This window comes from Eucalyptus grandis, chromosome 11 (assembly GCF_016545825.1).
Source record: "Eucalyptus grandis isolate ANBG69807.140 chromosome 11, ASM1654582v1, whole genome shotgun sequence".
Lineage (NCBI taxonomy): Eukaryota > Viridiplantae > Streptophyta > Magnoliopsida > Myrtales > Myrtaceae > Eucalyptus > Eucalyptus grandis.
In genome coordinates, this window is record NC_052622.1 from 6,569,547 (window position 1) to 6,586,786 (window position 17,240).

Genomic DNA, 17,240 nt, shown 5'->3' on the forward strand with positions numbered 1-17,240 from the left:
AATTCCAAGATATTATCTAACCTAGATATATCTAAACATGCATTCTAATATAATTAGAAATTTATCTAACTATTCTATGATGCAATTCGATCTAGGAAATCAATTGTAATCTACATGATATGCAAATGCAATCTTTTTTTTGTATTTTTTGGAATAAATAATGCAATTAAGGCAAGATAAACACCAAATCATTCATAGTCATAGTCATCAAAGATATCATCCATTGTTCGAATTAGGAAACAATATCTAATCATCTTGATTATTTTGCTAATAAAATCAATAAATTGATCTTAAGCCCTAAAAATCAAAATGTCAATTTTATTAAAAAACCTATCATTCAAATATGCACATAAAATATTGAAAAGCATAAATTAGGCAATAAAATACACAAATCAAATTTAGATAAGATAATTACCTAATTCCGTAAATAATATTGCCAAATTTGAAGCAAATGGAATCCTCTTAACGGATGACCGGTGGTGGCTCACAGCTGAGACTCGACATGGTGAAGAGGTGGTGCTACAACACCAAGGGCTGTTAGACGAGTGGCGCAGGCCGGCGAGGCTTGCGGATAGCAATTTGCGTTGATGCTTCTTAGCACAATGAGACAATTCTTGGTGATGTGCACAAGGTTGGGATTAAAAACTGTTAAGAGCAATTCACTGGAGACTCCACAAACACCAGGAGTTTTGGACGTGATGAGGGTAGCAACGGACGCTTGAATAACACGCGGCAACTTTCGGATGCTCTAACAGTCTTAGCCGCTTGTGGGAAACCGATGATCAGCACCACAACTCGTCGTCAGGGTTGTGGCTGGGCTCGGCAGCATAGCAAGTGAAGAGTAGGAGACGTCATGGACACATTGGACAGCAGCTCGGACCAACGGGACAACGGCTTGGTCGTGGTTGGCATTGTCGGAAACGTGGCTAAGTAGCGGCGCGAGTCGCTGGACGTCGTTGGGCTCCCTCTTTCAAGGTGCCCGAGATGCTTGCTGCGCCGAACTACGGATGGGGGCGTCGGGGAAGCTGCGGAAAGCGTCCAGAATTTTAGGCAAAGGACACGACTTGCCCAGGAAGGAGATCAGCTTCTTTGTTGACCTTTGACCTAGTTTTCTCCTCCTCTCTTCCCTCATGAGCCGACGTGCTCTCATGATGTGCCACCGCCTCCTCTAACTTGTGTAGCCCCCCTTTTATATGCAAAGTAACAATGCCCATCAAAGAAAGAAATCACATGGCGCGGCCGAGGACACGATTTTGTTTTCTTCTAATTGCGGATTTTTTCCTTGGACGAATATGTATTCTTCCTTTTCTTCTTCAACCGAATATTTCTTCTTTCTATTGACTAATCCCATACATTAACCCACCTTCCTTTCTGATCATGGGTATGTGAAGATGCCGACCAAAATATTTCGTGGAGATATTCATTCTTGTTTCAAAACAAAGATATATTGCTCAAAGAATAAAACATCCTCCATATGAATCTTTTCCGAAAATATCAAATTGCCATTTTTCATAAGTCAATTTTTGGTCATTGAGCTTGAGCCAATTTGCTCTCCCCGTGGCCCTAATCCAACTCGTCAAATTAAAGCTCAGAACTATCAATTTAAACCCATATGTCACAATCCAATGCAAATGCAATAAATGAATGATCGGGTCGTCAAAATTTAAGTGTCAACACTTAGGTTGGCAAGAGAGAGAATCCACAACCAACATTTCAGCAAAAATTAAGCCAATGCTCTGGACAAACATTGTCGAATCAGTTATAAAGGTAATGTCGCACAACTCTGTATTTCAACCAAAACCGGACATTTATATATAGTTTGTCAACAACACCCAAATCAACAGCAATTAAAGAAGCGGCTGATGAGGGGCGCAAAATATTTTAACAAAAGAAGTATAACGCCAGAGGGCCATTGCACCGGAAACAAAAACTAAACCAAACTACAATCAACGAGCCTAGCGCTGTAATTCTCATATGAAAAGTGACCTTTGTGTATACCACACCTTGCTGTGGACCAGGCAACCCATGTGCATAAAAAATGGCCAAGTATCGACCATCATGCCTTCAGCCATCAGCCTTGATGCCAAAGGATAGTTTGCTGAGCACCTAAATGGTGCTTACACACAAGATGAGCTCAGAGAAGTAGACATTTTCACATGTCTCGAGTTCAGTCATAATCTCTGGAATCCCCAAAGAGCTTCATAGTCCATACTCCTATAGCAGAACCACTTAGTGCTTCTAAGAGAAGAGCTTCTGACCACCGCCGTTCTTCCAAACCCCACGCACAGGCAATGCACCATTAGGATCTTCCCTGCCTTTTGATCTGTTATCCACTGGATCAGGATCGGAATCAGAATTCTTCAGGTCTAGAATTGCAGCCTTTGAGTCCTCCCCCAAACGAACTCTGTGAAATTTAGACATTTTCTTCCGTTGCTTACCCCCTCCACCTCCATCACCAACACTGTTACCAGTTCCACCACCCCCAGCAGATGCCTCCGATTTTGTTTTATTACTAGAACTCAGTGATAATTGCTTATCACCATTGGTCACTACTTTTGATTTCCCATTGACAGATCGGTATCCATCCTTCAATAAAACCTCCACCTCTTCTTCTGGCGGCTTGTACTTTGACTGCATCTCCTGAACAGTGCTCATAATGCTATCTGCCAACTTATTCTTCCGGTTGCCATCAACAGCACCAGTAGACTTACCCTTACCTTTCCTGTTACCACCACCATTCCCTAAGATGTCCCGACTCCAACCACTTTCCCCAACACCACTCCTTCGCATTCTAGCATTATGTGCTTCAATAAGTTCTCTTTGTTTCTCAATGTCAGGGCATAGTCTAGCCAAATCAAGAATCAAATGTGACAATCCAAAATTCTGCACATAATCAAGGTATATTTCTGTGTCAATTGAACCCTGACGATAGTGAGCAGAAATCTCTTTGAAAACAGTGAACTTCTCTTGGTCACCATCTAAAGCAGCCCGTATCTTTTCTACCAGCGATCTGTTGGCAGAATGGACATCTTCCACCTTTGGCAAAACCTGGCTCGTGGGAGCCATTTTGCGCACCTGGCTAGCAGAGACCGGCGGGAATTCTGAAGGCTCCATAGATGCCCTTGCAGCAAGATTAGGTGCTGATGAAGAATGGGTCATCTTATTGGTGCTACTGCTTTCAGCATGCTTGGAAGAGCCAACTGACATAACTGCATGAGCTGTAGCTGCCCGACTCTGACCCTTAGCCAAACTAGCATAGCTTGATAAAGTAGGTCCATTACTCATACTTGGGGTTGCCACAGATGCAACATTTGCTGCATGTGCAGATGAAGAAGTTGATGGGAGTGAGGAACGACTTGCAGCTGGCCAAGCCTGAGCTCGACTTGTAACATTCTTGCGTCGAAGACGAGCAGCCATTGTGTTTTTTGGCAAACCTTCTGTGTCCTGTTTGTTTGCTTGTTGACTGGAGTTTGCAGCCATGGGGAGAGGAGGAAAGGCAGTTTCTTGTAGAGGTCCACTCCGAGAATTTTGCCCCAAAGCTTGGAGATATCTTGAAGAAGGTTCAGAATCAGTTGCGTTCAAAGACTCAAACGGCTGGACTATTTGATCTATATCATCCAAATCTCCAGGATCAGTACTTCTATGTGCATTGATCGATAAGGATGGATCAGGCGGAGGGCGATCAAAGTTTGCAGAATCTAGACTGGCTTGAATGGCCATTGAAATCTGCTCTTCAGCAAAATCACGATGAAATGTCCTACCCCTTCCACGGCGACGATCTTGTTCATTACCCCGATGGTATCGAAAACTGGTGGGTATCTAGAAGTAGAACAACATTTCGCCAAAGCATCAAGAAAGGGAAGAATGCCAAGGATATATAACACAGAGTCGACATGCCAATACGCATATTCAAAATAACAAGTGATCATCAGTAGGGTCACTAACTGCAAAACATTAGGACACACGATAATCTTCCCTCAGAATTACTCAAATCAATAAATTATATATACCTGGAGTGCAGCATTCCGCTTAGAACGAGACATACGACCACCATGTTCCAAGGTATTATGCCGCTGAAATAATCAGATACACAAAACTTTATAGGGACTGCCAAGCATATATAATATATGAATGATGACTAACCAAAACACAAACGATTGCAATTATTTTCTTAATCTAACATTTAAAACATCTAACAAGTGTCCATTTCAGACTATTTCAAAAGCCGTGATCACAGACCTTCATTTCTCCGTCAGATTGAAAGACAATAAACTTTTTGGCAAGGCAAGCCTCATCCTCACACAGGAAGTGCTCTTGACGGAAGTGAATCTGTGAGAAACAAGTTTCAATAATACATAAATGTAAGAGATGTTCCTTGGCCAAAAAGAGTGTGAGACTGTAGGTAAGATATATGAACATTGATATCTTACTTCTAAATCATCATAGTCCTTAAAGTATTCATATTGTCCTGGGTGCTGCCTGCAGATCAGCAGTACAGATCAGCACTCCTAAAGATTTGGAATTTCAAATGGTACCATATGTCTTAGTAATACCGCAAAATTTTACCTTTGGCAAATAAAACACGTATAGTGTTCTGTCGACATATGAGTGTACAGTTCATTATCCCCATAAAAAGGTGTTCTGCAGAACTCACACATAGGATGACCTGTAAAGCCACCTCTTTCACTCTCACTTCCATCCACCTCAGAATCTCCTGTGTTTATATGCTGATTCAACTGTGAGCGAGTATATAATTTCTGCTCACAAATGAATACCTGCATCACCAAAAATCAATGGAACATCAAGCACAAACAAAGTCGAGGAGGCAAGCCCTATGGTAAGAATTCCATCTAGAATATATTCGTATCATGTTAGATTCCACTAATATCCACACCTTCCGCCCTTCCAAGCACAAGCTGCACATGAGTACTTTATGCTGATGAAACAAATGACCCTTCAGCTGTTCGATATTCCTAAACCTCCCCCGACGTTTAGAGGCATCATTGGTTTTCTCCTCCAATTTATCACAAATGCTACATGAAAGCTTGCACATTGCCTTGACCATCCTATAATGGTCAACGTCATCAAAAAATGCCTGGGTATCTTCATGGAACCAATATGACCCAACACGACCTTCTTTTGGTTCAGAAGGCAGTACTGAAAAATCATTGAGTGTCCTCGTATAATCTCCTAAAGCCTGGAAACAGCAGCAGCATAAGGACTATTGAAAATGGAGTAATCAAATTGACTAACAAGACCCTGAACCAGGAAGAGGATATCACTGCTATGGCAAACTGAAATAGTGAAGGCACAAATTTGGAAAATAGCAAGTTCTAACGACCAAAGTCAAATCTAAAATCAAAGAACTCTTATCAAATATCAGCATATCAATTTGCAAAAATCAGCAGATCTTATGGGAATCCATTGCAATTGATCTAACAATTCATATAAGATGTGATACAGATTATCGAAAATCAGATAATACCCCAGCAGATTAATTAGGACTTCACACCAAAAAGAATAAGCATCTAGCGATAGAACCTCCAACTGAAGTCTGGAACTATGTGAATTAGAAGGTATCTCATTGTCGTGCAGCATATATCTAGCCGTTTAGCTAAGTTAAACTTGTTCGTGAGCAGTATCCATCCGGCTCTATACTAATAAGAACACCATAGCCAATGAAGTCTCTCAATCGATTACAGAGAGAATTTCAACTCCGCAGAATTCACGCCTTTAGAGGAATGCAGGTGACACGAAACCATAGCCAATCAAAGATCACGTTTTGTCTTTACGATCAACCCAAAGTAAGCCGAATCGCATAATTAGCCTAAGCGAGGGCAAAAGCATATCATAGGACTTTCCCGACACTATCACAAGCCGATCAATTTCGACTAAAGTCACGGGTCGTGAACTTATCGCACAACCCTGCAGCGGTGCATCATCATCATCATTGATCCGAGTGGCGCCCACGCCGACGCATTACAGACTCAGCTCCACATAAGGATCACACTGGCTAACCACATACAATCATACTAACGCCAAAAAAAAAAAAAAAAGATGCCCAACATGACCACCAAAAATCCAATTCCTCACTTCGATCCACAGACCGGGATCATCGTCATTCTCCCGAGGCCCCCTCACCTTGGTGACGAAGACGACGTCGCAGTCGGCCTTGCAGATGCAGCACCGCCGGTCGTCGCAGATGAAGCGGAGGCGGGCGACGCAGGTGGAGCAGACCTCGCGGTGGCCGCAGGCACCGTAGGCCACCCACTCCAGCGCCTCGGCGCACACGGCGCAGGAATCGTCCATCTCCCGGCGATCGAAGGTGGGGGCGGGGGCGGGGCGGGGGCGCCTAGGGTTTTCCGGGCGTCGGCGAAATCGGAGGAGGCGGGGCGACCGGGCGGGGAATGCAGGGCGGAGTCGAATCGGCGCGCGGGATCGGGCGGAGACGGGGAGATCGCGGATGACGAAGCGATTTTACGGTTTGGATTGAAGCCTTGAAGGTTCGGTTTTCCTAGGGAGCTCGGCTTCGGCGATGGAAAGTGGGTGAAGAGGCGAAAGGTTTGATTTTAAAAAAAGAAAAAAAAATTGGAGTTTGCAAGGAATTTCGTATTTTATATTTTTTCCTTTTTTATTTTTTTCTTATTTTATTTTGGGACTAAGAGAGAAGTTTCTTATTATTATTTTTTAATTGTTTTGTTTCCTTTTTTTTTTTATAATAAATTTGGGTCCACTCTTGCAGATCACGGTAACGCGGAAAAGTGTGAATTGGTCTTAAGGTTTGACCGGCGAAAAAAAATTGAGTGGAAATAACTGCTGTTAAAATAAAAGGGGCAAATTCAATAGTACGGTAATAGAAATTCATGGTAAAAAGCACGGCGAGAGGCTTAAATTTCTCCTCTTCTTCTTCTTCTTCTTTTTCTTCTTCTTCTTTCAAACCTGTGCTGAGCCGATTGTCAAGGTGACCATATTGAGCAAGAAAATGTTTACATCTTTCTAGGGAAAATTTCACTTAAAAGGGCCTGAAGTGGAACTATTTTCTAAAAAAAAACCCTAAAGTGTACATTATATCAAATAAGGGCTTGAAGTAATTGATTTAGTCTCGAATAAGGATTTCAACCTGGAAACCAGTCAATTCTTATTTGCGGTAGGGGTATTTTCATCTAAAGATTTTTTTTTCTTTATACTTTTTGTTTTCTTTCTTTTTTCATCTTGCTCACCTCCTTCTTGACAAATGCATCAGACTCCTGACGCACGAACTTGCACAGGTGCAAAACAATTTGAAAAAATTTAGAAAAACAAGAAAACAAAAAGATATTCGAGAAGTTATGCAGTTTTGCAAAACTGCAAATTGTGTGCTTCAATTCTACAGCCTCCCCATCAGCAAACTTCAAAGCGCTTGCTCTACATTATGCAATTTTGCATCCTCACCCAAGAACTCATTGAATTCGACATGAGCCGGTTTTTAAGTTATTCGCCACCACTCACCTTTTCCAATGACGATAATGAACTTGAGAATCAAGTAATATCCATAAGTGGGTTTTGTTTTTATTCAATTTGCTTGTAAAAACTTATTATGGCAATTAAAGTAACAATTTTATGCTCTCCCCGTCAATGAAATTGCCTATGCCACAATAACTTTCACTCATAACTTCTTGGGAATGTTTTATTGGGTCCAGGTTGGATTATTCATAACATTCATAGACATAGTTTGCATTGAGGTGAAATATGTGGCTTCTTGAGAGAGTCCAATTGTGTCATGCATGCTGGTTATTTTCAAAAGTTGTTGAATCATTTTGACCCGTGATTGAAAATACTCGCCTTTGGTGGCAATTTGAATCAGACAACACTCAATCTAAAAAACAAATGACTTTGGTCTACACATGTTCAAATAAATTTGCTTCTTTGACTCTGAAATATTATCTAAATAGATTTGAGAGAGAATAACAAGATGAAAAAAGTGTAAAATTGCTCAAAAATTCCCAAAACCATGTATTTCACTAAACAAATCAATGCACATGAGTATCACAGAGATTCCTCAAAAACCTCTAATAAATTTGGCTTAGACACTTCAATCCGGCTTTCCTTGCTAAGATCGATCATAGCTTGCGTGAGCACCGATTTGAATTCAAGCATCGATGACAACGGGGGTAGCAAGCTAATGGCTTACATCTCATCATGCTTCATGCTTAACGACAACCACAAGATGTGGGGATTGAATCAAGCTGAGCGTCACATCTTGGTCCACTCGTGCTCAATCTAGGGCTTGGATTGACCTCCATCTTTCAACAAAGGTACTAGAATTGTTGTTGAGGGCAATGACAAATGAGGTTGAGGGTGTTGATGGCTAATTTGGCAAGGAAGATAGAGATGGACTTTGGAGAACGCGATCTAAAGAGTGAAAAAGGTGAAGGCTCAATGATGATGAAGAAAGGAAAGAGAAGGAGAAAATAAATTAAGAAAAGAAGGAGAAAAAAGTCTTTAGACGAAAATACCCCTAGATGTAAATAAAATTTGATTGACTTTTAAGTTGAGGCCCTTATTTGAAACTAAGTTGGTCACTTTAGGTTCTTGTTTGAGATAATGTCCATTTTGGGTCATTTTTTGAAAAAACGGTTCCATTTTGGGCCTTTAATTGAAATTTTCCCATCTTTCTATGCACCAGCTAAACGCAAAATGAGAAACACGGCACATTAAAAATGACTTATAAAATGCTTATTAACGAAATCATTTCATTTAGGGAAAATTTCAAATAACAATTTAAAATATCCTCATTTTCTTATATAAAAATCCAAAATGATCTTTATTTCAAATTAAAACCCGATATGACCATGTTAGTGTTTAAAATGGGCTTGAAGTGGCTATAATAATTTTAAATAAGTATCTAATTTCACCAATCACTGACCGGTTAAATATTATGGCCAATCAAAGGGCATTTTTCGTCCAAAGTTATTTTTAATTATAAATTATAAATTATTTTTTCCCTCTTTTCTCTTATTTCTTTTTTCTTTTTTTTTGGCAAGAGCCTGCAACTATCACTGGTTGTTGCCATGAGCGAGGGCCATAACCCTCACCTAGATCTAATGAGGGCAACCCTCGCCTCTCTTGGCATTGCAAAGAAAGAGAAAATAAGAAAAAGGAAAAAAGGAAAGAAAAATGGAAAAATTCAAAAAAAGGGTAAATAATGAAAATGCTCTTGATCAGCTGAGTAGTTAGGCCCTCTTTGAAAGTGTCATAGCTATTTCGAGCCTTTATTTGAAACAAGATTCATTTCAAACCATTTTTTGAAAAAAATAATAAAAAAATGAGTGCACTTCTAACCCTTATTTGAAAAAAATATTAATTTCAAGTCTCTTTTTGAAAAAATGATGACACTTTAAGCCATTATTTGTAATTTTTCCTTTCATTTCTATCATGTGCAAGTTGAGTTGAACCAAAGAACTAATGACTTGTTCTTTTGATTTTTTAGTAAACTTCATTTTGTACTGAAAGATAGTCAAAATTGACCTTTCGAAAATCACTTTCTATTTGGGAGCTAGCAAGTTAGTAACCATGAAAGAAGGATATTAGAAGTGTCAAAAATTGTGTATGATATTCATTTTATTGCTAAAAGTTCTTTTTGATTACTCCCAAATATTTTGAAAAGTGAATTTTACAAAGTGCTTTATATTTTGATAGTCATTCTTCAAATACATCAAAATCATAATTGAACTTTTGAAAATTGCTTTCTATTTGGGAGATAGCAAGTTTTTAATCATTCTCTTTATCGCAAATCAAAAGTCTCGTAAAGTTGAATTCCTAATATTTGTAAAGTTAGTGAGCACCCGGAGTTTGTTGTAAATTTTTCCTTATTCTGCATAACCTTGTCAATGATTGTATTTGTAACATTCTTTTTATTATGGTCCTATATTTGGAGCCCCATTAATGAATAATTGTCCTTGTTTATTGTAATTTTCTTTTACCAGTAGTAATAATGAAATTGTTGTAATTAGAACCATTTCCCATGCAAAGTCGAAAGTTACTATCTTGCTAAAATCATTATCGAAATTTATTCTCTCTTGATCTAACGGTACGGATTGAATGGGACCATTGCCGTGATTTTCTATACAAGACCATAGAATTTTTCCTGAATTATTACATTGAACTTTACTTTTACTTTTTATAAAAAAATCTTAAAAGTCACAAACTAAAACACAAAGTGTCCTCCTTTCCACATTTCCCTGGTCAGGCAAGAATCCAAGAATCTTGTGAATTGATAAAGATGGAAAAAGCAAAGAATTTGGAAAGATCAAGCTGTTCTTCCCCTTGCCCCTCTCAAATCTCAAAATGACATGGTTCCAGAACAAAGCAACTTGCAGAGCAAGAGAATAAAGCAACTGTATCTTGGAAACGAAGTAAAAAAAGCTGTCATGATATATAATCTCTATCGATCCGCTCTACAACCATCATTCAATCAACCCTCAAATTTCGGTCAAGTTGAAAATCTCCAACTTTTGAAAATGACTCCTTCCGACGTATACACAGAAGCCAACCCTGGTATGTCCCCTCAAGTATTAACAACATAGTTCATGTGCTGCATAAGTCTCTTTTCCTGGTGGTAAAAAAGATTGTCAATGTTCTAGGATTTTAAAATCGTTGCATGAATAACTTGGAGTCTCAGATATAATTCGCACTCACGATTGAAGGAAGAGGTTGTTGGTTGATTGGTTTCTTCTGGTTTTTTCTTTATGCAGTAATGTCGACAGGGTTCAGAGATGTTGCGCCAGCACATTTTGTGCTCAAGATTAAGTCCTTCTCTTTGTTCGAGAAGAACAACATGGAGAAGTATGAATCGGGTGAGTTCGAAGCAGGAGGATATAAATGGTTCGTTTCTGTACTCTTTAGTCGCCACCTCGCACTCTCACATTCGATTGCATAAAAGAACTATTTGCAGTGGTTTGACATTGCTTGCCAAGAAACATCGGTCGATTAACTTTTGAAGAGATTGTCCATCATATGTAGTCCTATGGCTGTGCCCCAAATTTGGGCCTTTCTTTCAGAGGATTATTTATATACTTTACAAGCATTAATTTCTGTTACTGTGAAGAGTCTGAGGTTTGGATCATTTTTAGTTTTGTATATTTATCCAAAATAAGGTAACCTTTTTCTAAGACAAAGACATCGTTGTGAGAATATATGTTGCTTCAGTAATTGGAAGTTGAAGCACTTCAAAGATTCGAAGAATAATTATGGTCAATTTACAACCAGACTTTTCATGCACATTCCATGATCGAAAGCATCTTGATTCTACAGGAAACTGATCCTCTATCCCAATGGAGACAAGAGGCGAAACGGAGAAGATTATGTCTCCATATATCTGGCGGCATTTGGGACGAGTCCTTTTCAACTTGGTGGGGAGATCCACGCGACCGTTAGGTTCTCTGTGTATGATCAAATTCACGATAGATACTTCATTGAACAAGGTAAAAGCTCTAGAATTGCAGCCAAAAAGCAAAGACATTGTCACCTTCCGAATACTAATAAGGAATCGACAAAACTTGGCTCGTGAATTGAAGGGAGAGTCGCGAGGTTTCACGAGTTGAAAACCGAATGGGGAGTTCCAAGATACATGCTGTTGAAAACTTTCACTGACCCGTCAAACGGGTACCTTGTGGACGACACCTGTGTCTTCGGAGTAGAGGTTTTCGTCATCAAGAGCTCGGGAGTTGGCGAATGTTTGACACTGAAAGAGAGCGCATCCTATACTCACGAATGGAAGATATCGAGGCTGTCGTTCTTGGGGATGAATCTTTCTCTGACGTCTTCACTGTTGGAGACCACAAATGGTAGCTTCCAATTACAAACTTCCTTTCAATGACAACTCTTCTCTTGCGGATATATACTCTTTTCCTATGCAATGCTATTATCTTCAATTTCTTCCCCAGGAAGGTGCTGCTGTACCCGAGGGGTGATTGGGCTAACAGGGGCCAAAGCCTTTCGATATTTCTCGTCCTAGTTGATGCGGACAAACTGGCTTCTGGTCAGAAAGTGAACACCAGATTCACCTTTCGATTAAAAGACCGAAACAACGTTGTACACCTTCAGGCAGGTAAGTGTTTGTTCTCAGAAGTGGGATGAGCGCTCCACTTTAAGGCCATTGTAATTGGTGGCGCAAACAGAAAGTCCAGAGCGATCCACAATTTCAATCACACGACAAGCTTTGCTCTCGCCACAGTACCCCGCTAAATAAATCGCACCCATTAATAAGTGGCAAATTCAGTTTGTTCATATGGTCCGTATAATTAGAAACTGCTGAAATCTCTCGATGTTTCTAGACTCCAATTTTTCTGCACTTTGGCCCTTGTCTTTGCTACTTTGCAGCTTGTACAGTATGGTTGAGTAGCTCCATCACAAACTGGGGTTGGCCTGCTTTCGCGTCACTGAAAACTGTTCAGGAATGCCTGAAGGATGATTCCTGTGTCATTGAAGCCGAAGTCACGGTGCTCGGCACAATTAGCAAATTGTCATGACAACAATGCCATGTTCTGGATGTGTTCATAAATAGACAATGATTGTTAGTTCTATCCTCATGACAAATAATACATGAATTGGATGTATTTGTTGACACATGAATTTTTAGTGGACAAATAGTGTACATTTCTGTATAAATAAATAAATAAATAACAAGTAAAAAGAACAAAGGCTTAATTTAGTTTGGGTCCCAAGAGCAGCCTTCGGTCTAATCGCAGCCTATATCCACCAAATCATCAATTTCAACTCATTGAAATATCCATCGTGCAGCCCGATTCACATAGCCCGGTTTTGATTTGTTCCGACATTGCCCAGGCCCATTGAATTTAAAATAAATGTAAGACTCTATTTGTTTCACAAAAAATAAATAATTTGAAAACGTTTTTCTAAAAACGATCATTGTTTGAAATATTAGTTAATGGAAAATGTTTTTCATCAATAATAATTTATATCTAAACATCTTATGGATGACAAAAATATTTTCCATTTATTTATTCATTTATTTTTATAAACAATATAAGTAATTATTTTTAAATATTAATTTTTTGCGAAACAAATGAAATTCAAGCCTACTGTTACTCAATTTGGTCTAGGGCCCAAGCCCCCAAGAGAAAAATCCACTAGCCCAACCCTCTCCCTATCACCTTTTGAAAAGCTACGACTCAAGCTCGCACGCACGACGTCGCATGGACGAGTGTGGGATGAGGGAAGCAAGAATTTGGTGAGGTGAAGTGATGCGGTCCACAAACCTCTGACCCCATGTGTAGTGTGTTCAAATTGATCACCAAGTGTTTGTGAAAATGCCTGAATGAAATTGCAGACATAACTAAGAAGCATCTTCCTGAACCATAACCTGCTTAAATCATGATGTACATGTTGATTTCATCCATTTCTATCTTGAGTCTAAGTGGTTTAGACTATGGCCGAAACCTCCAAATGCTATGCCCGCCTTGTTTTCTTCTGATCTCATGCATACATTTAGTCTTTGATCCCGATTCACTTCATTACCTTATCTATTGTATATAGATCAATGTATAAAGCACAAATTTCTATCATGAGAAATGTTGTGTAACCAAATGAGTTTTTGAGTGTTTTTGTTAGATTAAAATTTGTGATTGTTGTTTGCATCGCCAAAAAATAAATAAAAAAACTGAGTAGTTACCGAGAGGGTCAATAAACATACATGTTTCTTGTGTTTTTTGCCCGTATGTCGTTCGATGCTTTCAGAGAGGTATTCAGCGAAGGAAAAGCATAAGATAGGTAAGAGAGTCGTGAGGCCTTGTGGATTCTGGGAAAGAAGGACCGAAGAAGAAAGAAGAAAAATAGACAAATAAAAAAAATAAAAGATAAAAAATAATATTTAACGACGGAAAGAAGTAATAACAGAAAAATAATAATGAAAGATAGGAAAATGCAAGCCTAGTTAGGTCTGAGGATTTGATTTAGTTGAGTTTCATTCAATTGGTGTTCGTATAGTTTAGGAAATTGCATTTCGTGATTATTAAGGCAATTTGGATTTTAGATAGTTTTTCTCTTGATGAAATAGGTAGCAAGATAAAGGAAATTTGATAAAAGTATCAAAAAAATGATAAAAGTAAGAAAGATTAAAAATATCTCAGTGGAGTTTATTTCAACGGGTTAGTTCGTTTATCTCCGTCTTTAATATAGGTACAAAAGATGAAAAATATCATTATTGTTATTAAATTTGAGTGCACTCTTGCAGATCTCGGTAAGAAGAAAAGGGTTGATTGCTTTTTAGGTTGGACTGACGAAAAACTTTAGTGGAAAAATTGCCATGGAAAATAAAAAAAGGGATATTATAGCAGTATGGCCATAGAAATTGATAGTAAAAAGCATGGCAAGCAGCTAGTTTCGTGATTAAATTTTGGGGCCTTGTCAATGAATAATCATCCTCATATATCGTGATTTTCTTTAATCGATAGTGAAATTGATGATCTTATAATTAATAATTTTCCTTTGACATGAATGAGTTCCCATCTTCTCTAACAATCATTTGTCCATCGAAATTAATTCTCTCTTAATTTAACGGCTAAGATTGAACGGGACTGCTGCCATGCTTTTTCTATATTGGACCATAGAAATTCCTTGAACTTATATATCGAACTTTACTCGTATATACTTGCCGTATTGTCAAATGTATATTGAAAGTCACAAGCTAAAGCCCGAAGTTTCGTCCTCCTACGTTTGTCTGGCCAGGCAAGAACTCGAGAATCTAGTGAAGAATTGACAGAGATGGAAAAGCAAAGAATTTGGATAGAGTCAAACCATTCTTCCCCTCGCCCTTCTCAAATGGTATAATTTCAGGATAAAGCAACCTGCGAAAAGCAAGAGAATGAAGCAACTGCACCTTCGAAACGAAGAACAAAAGCTGCCATGATAAATAACCGTCATTGATTACCTCTACAACCATCATTAGATCAAGCCCTTGAGACTTCGGATCAAGTTAAATCTTCAACGTTGAGAATGGCTTCATCCGAGATATACAGAGAAGCCGATCCCGGTATGTCCCCTCAAATATAAAACCCTTAATAGTTCATGTGTTGTAGGAGTTTCTCTCTTATTTGTGGTAAAAAAACGTCTGTGTGCATAGAAATTTTCAAATGCTACATGAATAACTTCTCAGCAATAATTATAATTTGCAAATTTGCAATTGGGCTTGAGGTAATTATTAGAACTCGTTGGTTGATTGGTTTCTTCTGGTTTTGGTCGATGCAGTAATGTCGAAGGAGATTAGGGATGTCGTACCGGCGCATTATGTGCTCAAGATTAAGTCCTTCTCTTTGTTTGCGAAGAACAACATGGGGAAGTATGAATCGGGCGAGTTCGAAGCAGGAGGCTATAAATGGTTCACTTCTCTTCTCTCTAGTCTCCTCCTCACACTCTCGCATTCAGATTCGACATGGCTGGCCAAAAACCTCAGTCAATTAATCTTTGAAGGGACTGTTCCTTATTTGGGCTATGCTCCAAATTTAGGCCCTTCTTCTAGAAGATGGTTTAAATACTTGAGAGGCATATAATTTCTGTTACTGGTTAAGAATCTGACATTTGAACCCTCTGCAGTTTCTGAAAATTCATACAGAATAATTAATGTTGATTCAGCAATCAGAAGCTGTAGCACTTCACAAATTCTAAGAAGAATTAGCGTCAATTCATAACTGGGAACTTTACACGTACATCCGTGCTCGAATTCACAGAAGCATCTTGATTATGCAGGAAACTGATCCTCTATCCCAATGGAGACAAGAGCCGAAACGGAGAAAATCACATCTCCATATATCTGGCGATTTCAGGGACGAATCCTCTCCAACTTGGTGGGCCGATTCACGTGGCCGTCAGGTTCTCTCTGTATGATCAAATTTGTGATAGATATTTGACTGAACAAGGTAAAAGCTCGGTAACGATAGCAAAAAGCATGATATTTGCCGCCTTTCTGAACACTAATATTGGATCGGCGAATCTTCTCTTGTGAATTTGAAGAAAGAGTCACAAGGTTTCACGCGTTGAAAGCCGAATGGGGAGTTCCGAGATACATGCCATTGAAAATTTTTGCCGACCCATCGAATGGGTACCTTGTGGACGACACCTGCATCTTCGGTGTGGAGGTTTTCGTCATCAAGAGTTCGGGAGTCGGCGAATGTTTGACGCTGAAGGCGAGTGCATCGTATACTCACCAATGGAAGATATCGAGGCTCCCAAGCTTGGGGGAGGATTATCTATACTCTGATGTATTCACTGTTGGAGATCATAAATGGTAGCCCTTATTTACAAACTTCCTTTTCAGTGATGAACTGTTGTTTTTGTTGATCTATTATTTGTCCAATCTATTTATCGCTATTTTCAAATGTTCTCGCAGGAAGGTGTGGCTATGCCCGAGGGGCGACTATTATAACAGGGGCCAAAGCCTTTCCATTTCTCTCGGTTTAGTGGAGGCGGATAAATTGGCTTCTGGTCAGAAAGTGAACGCGAGATATGTCATTCGGTTAAAAGGCCCAAAAAACTTTGTACATCAGCCGGAAGGTAAGTGTTTGGTTGTCGTCACAAGTTGATGAATGCCCCACTTCAAGGCCATTGTATGATTTGTTCATGTAGTCCGTATGGTTAGAAACTGTCGGAATCCCTCATTTTTCACAACTGTAATTTTCTGCTCTCTTGCTTTGTCATTGATACTTTGCAGCTCGGACTACATCGTTCAGTAGCTCCACTATGTGGGGGGGTTGGCCGTCTTTCATGCCGCTGAAAACGGTTCAGGAATGCTTGACAAATGATCCATGTTTTATCGAGACCGAAGTCACGGTGCTTGGCACAATTAGCAAATTGCCATAATGGCAAATTTATGCACTGGATGTATTCATAAACTGGCAGTTCTTTCCTCATAACAATAATACATGGATTGGATGTGTTTGTTAACACTTGAATTATAGTCTGACAAATCGAGCCTACATTTCTTTCAAGTGTTCTTGAAAATACGCCAATGAAAATGCATACACAACTAAGAAGCACCTTCCTGAGCCCGAACCTGCTTAAATCATGATGTACATGGTGATTTCATCCATTTCTATCTCCGGTCTCTGCGGTTTAGACTATGGCTGGAACCTCCAAATGCTATGACAGCCACATTTTCATATGATCTCATGCGTATATGTAGTCTTTGATCCTGATTCACTTTGTTGCCTTCTTTGCCGCGTATAGATCGATGTATAAAGCACGAA

General features: G+C 39.3%; 2 protein-coding genes across 3 annotated transcripts; one reads left to right on the forward strand and one right to left on the reverse strand.

The window, feature by feature from the left end:
* Positions 1-1,738: 1,738 nt before the first annotated feature.
* On the reverse strand, positions 1,739-6,563 carry LOC104424638 (E3 ubiquitin-protein ligase ZNF598). The gene is made up of 7 exons (XM_010037108.3): positions 6,142-6,563; positions 4,895-5,197; positions 4,567-4,775; positions 4,431-4,479; positions 4,240-4,329; positions 4,011-4,073; positions 1,739-3,819 (listed from the first exon to the last, which is right to left on the reverse strand). Exons 1-7 carry the CDS (start codon positions 6,307-6,309, stop codon positions 2,239-2,241), a joined length of 2,463 nt encoding a protein of 820 aa, XP_010035410.2. The 5' UTR covers positions 6,310-6,563; the 3' UTR covers positions 1,739-2,238.
* Positions 6,564-10,456: 3,893 nt separating this feature from the next.
* Positions 10,457-16,940, forward strand: LOC104424640 (BTB/POZ and MATH domain-containing protein 3). 2 transcript variants are annotated; one of them, XM_039305717.1, is made up of 6 exons: positions 10,457-10,536; positions 10,734-10,863; positions 15,745-15,914; positions 16,009-16,282; positions 16,385-16,548; positions 16,706-16,940. In XM_039305717.1, the coding sequence occupies exons 1-6, from the start codon at positions 10,500-10,502 to the stop codon at positions 16,852-16,854; spliced, it is 924 nt and encodes a 307-aa protein (XP_039161651.1). In that variant the 5' UTR covers positions 10,457-10,499; the 3' UTR covers positions 16,855-16,940. The 2 variants fall into 2 exon arrangements, with proteins under 2 accessions (XP_039161651.1, XP_010035412.2); XM_010037110.3 differs by lacking the exons at positions 10,457-10,536; positions 10,734-10,863 and adding exons at positions 14,941-15,031; positions 15,247-15,376.
* The last annotated feature ends 300 nt before the right edge of the window (positions 16,941-17,240 follow it).

Bases quoted from the DNA above. Each gene is read 5' to 3' on its own strand.
- LOC104424638 (XM_010037108.3), bottom strand. From the start codon at position 6,309: ATGGACGATTCCTGCGCCGTGTGCGCCGAGGCGCTGGAGTGGGTGGCC. The intron at 4,776-4,894 runs GTGTGGATATTA...TTGGTGATGCAG, and splicing joins TGTGCTTGGAAGGGCGGAAG to GTATTCATTTGTGAGCAGAA. The intron at 4,074-4,239 runs GTCTGTGATCAC...TGATTATTTCAG, and splicing joins AATCTGACGGAGAAATGAAG to CGGCATAATACCTTGGAACA.
- LOC104424640 (XM_039305717.1), top strand. From the start codon at position 10,500: ATGACTCCTTCCGACGTATACACAGAAGCCAACCCTG. The intron at 10,537-10,733 runs GTATGTCCCCTC...TTCTTTATGCAG, and splicing joins ATACACAGAAGCCAACCCTG to TAATGTCGACAGGGTTCAGA. The intron at 15,915-16,008 runs GTAAAAGCTCGG...GTGAATTTGAAG, and splicing joins TAGATATTTGACTGAACAAG to AAAGAGTCACAAGGTTTCAC.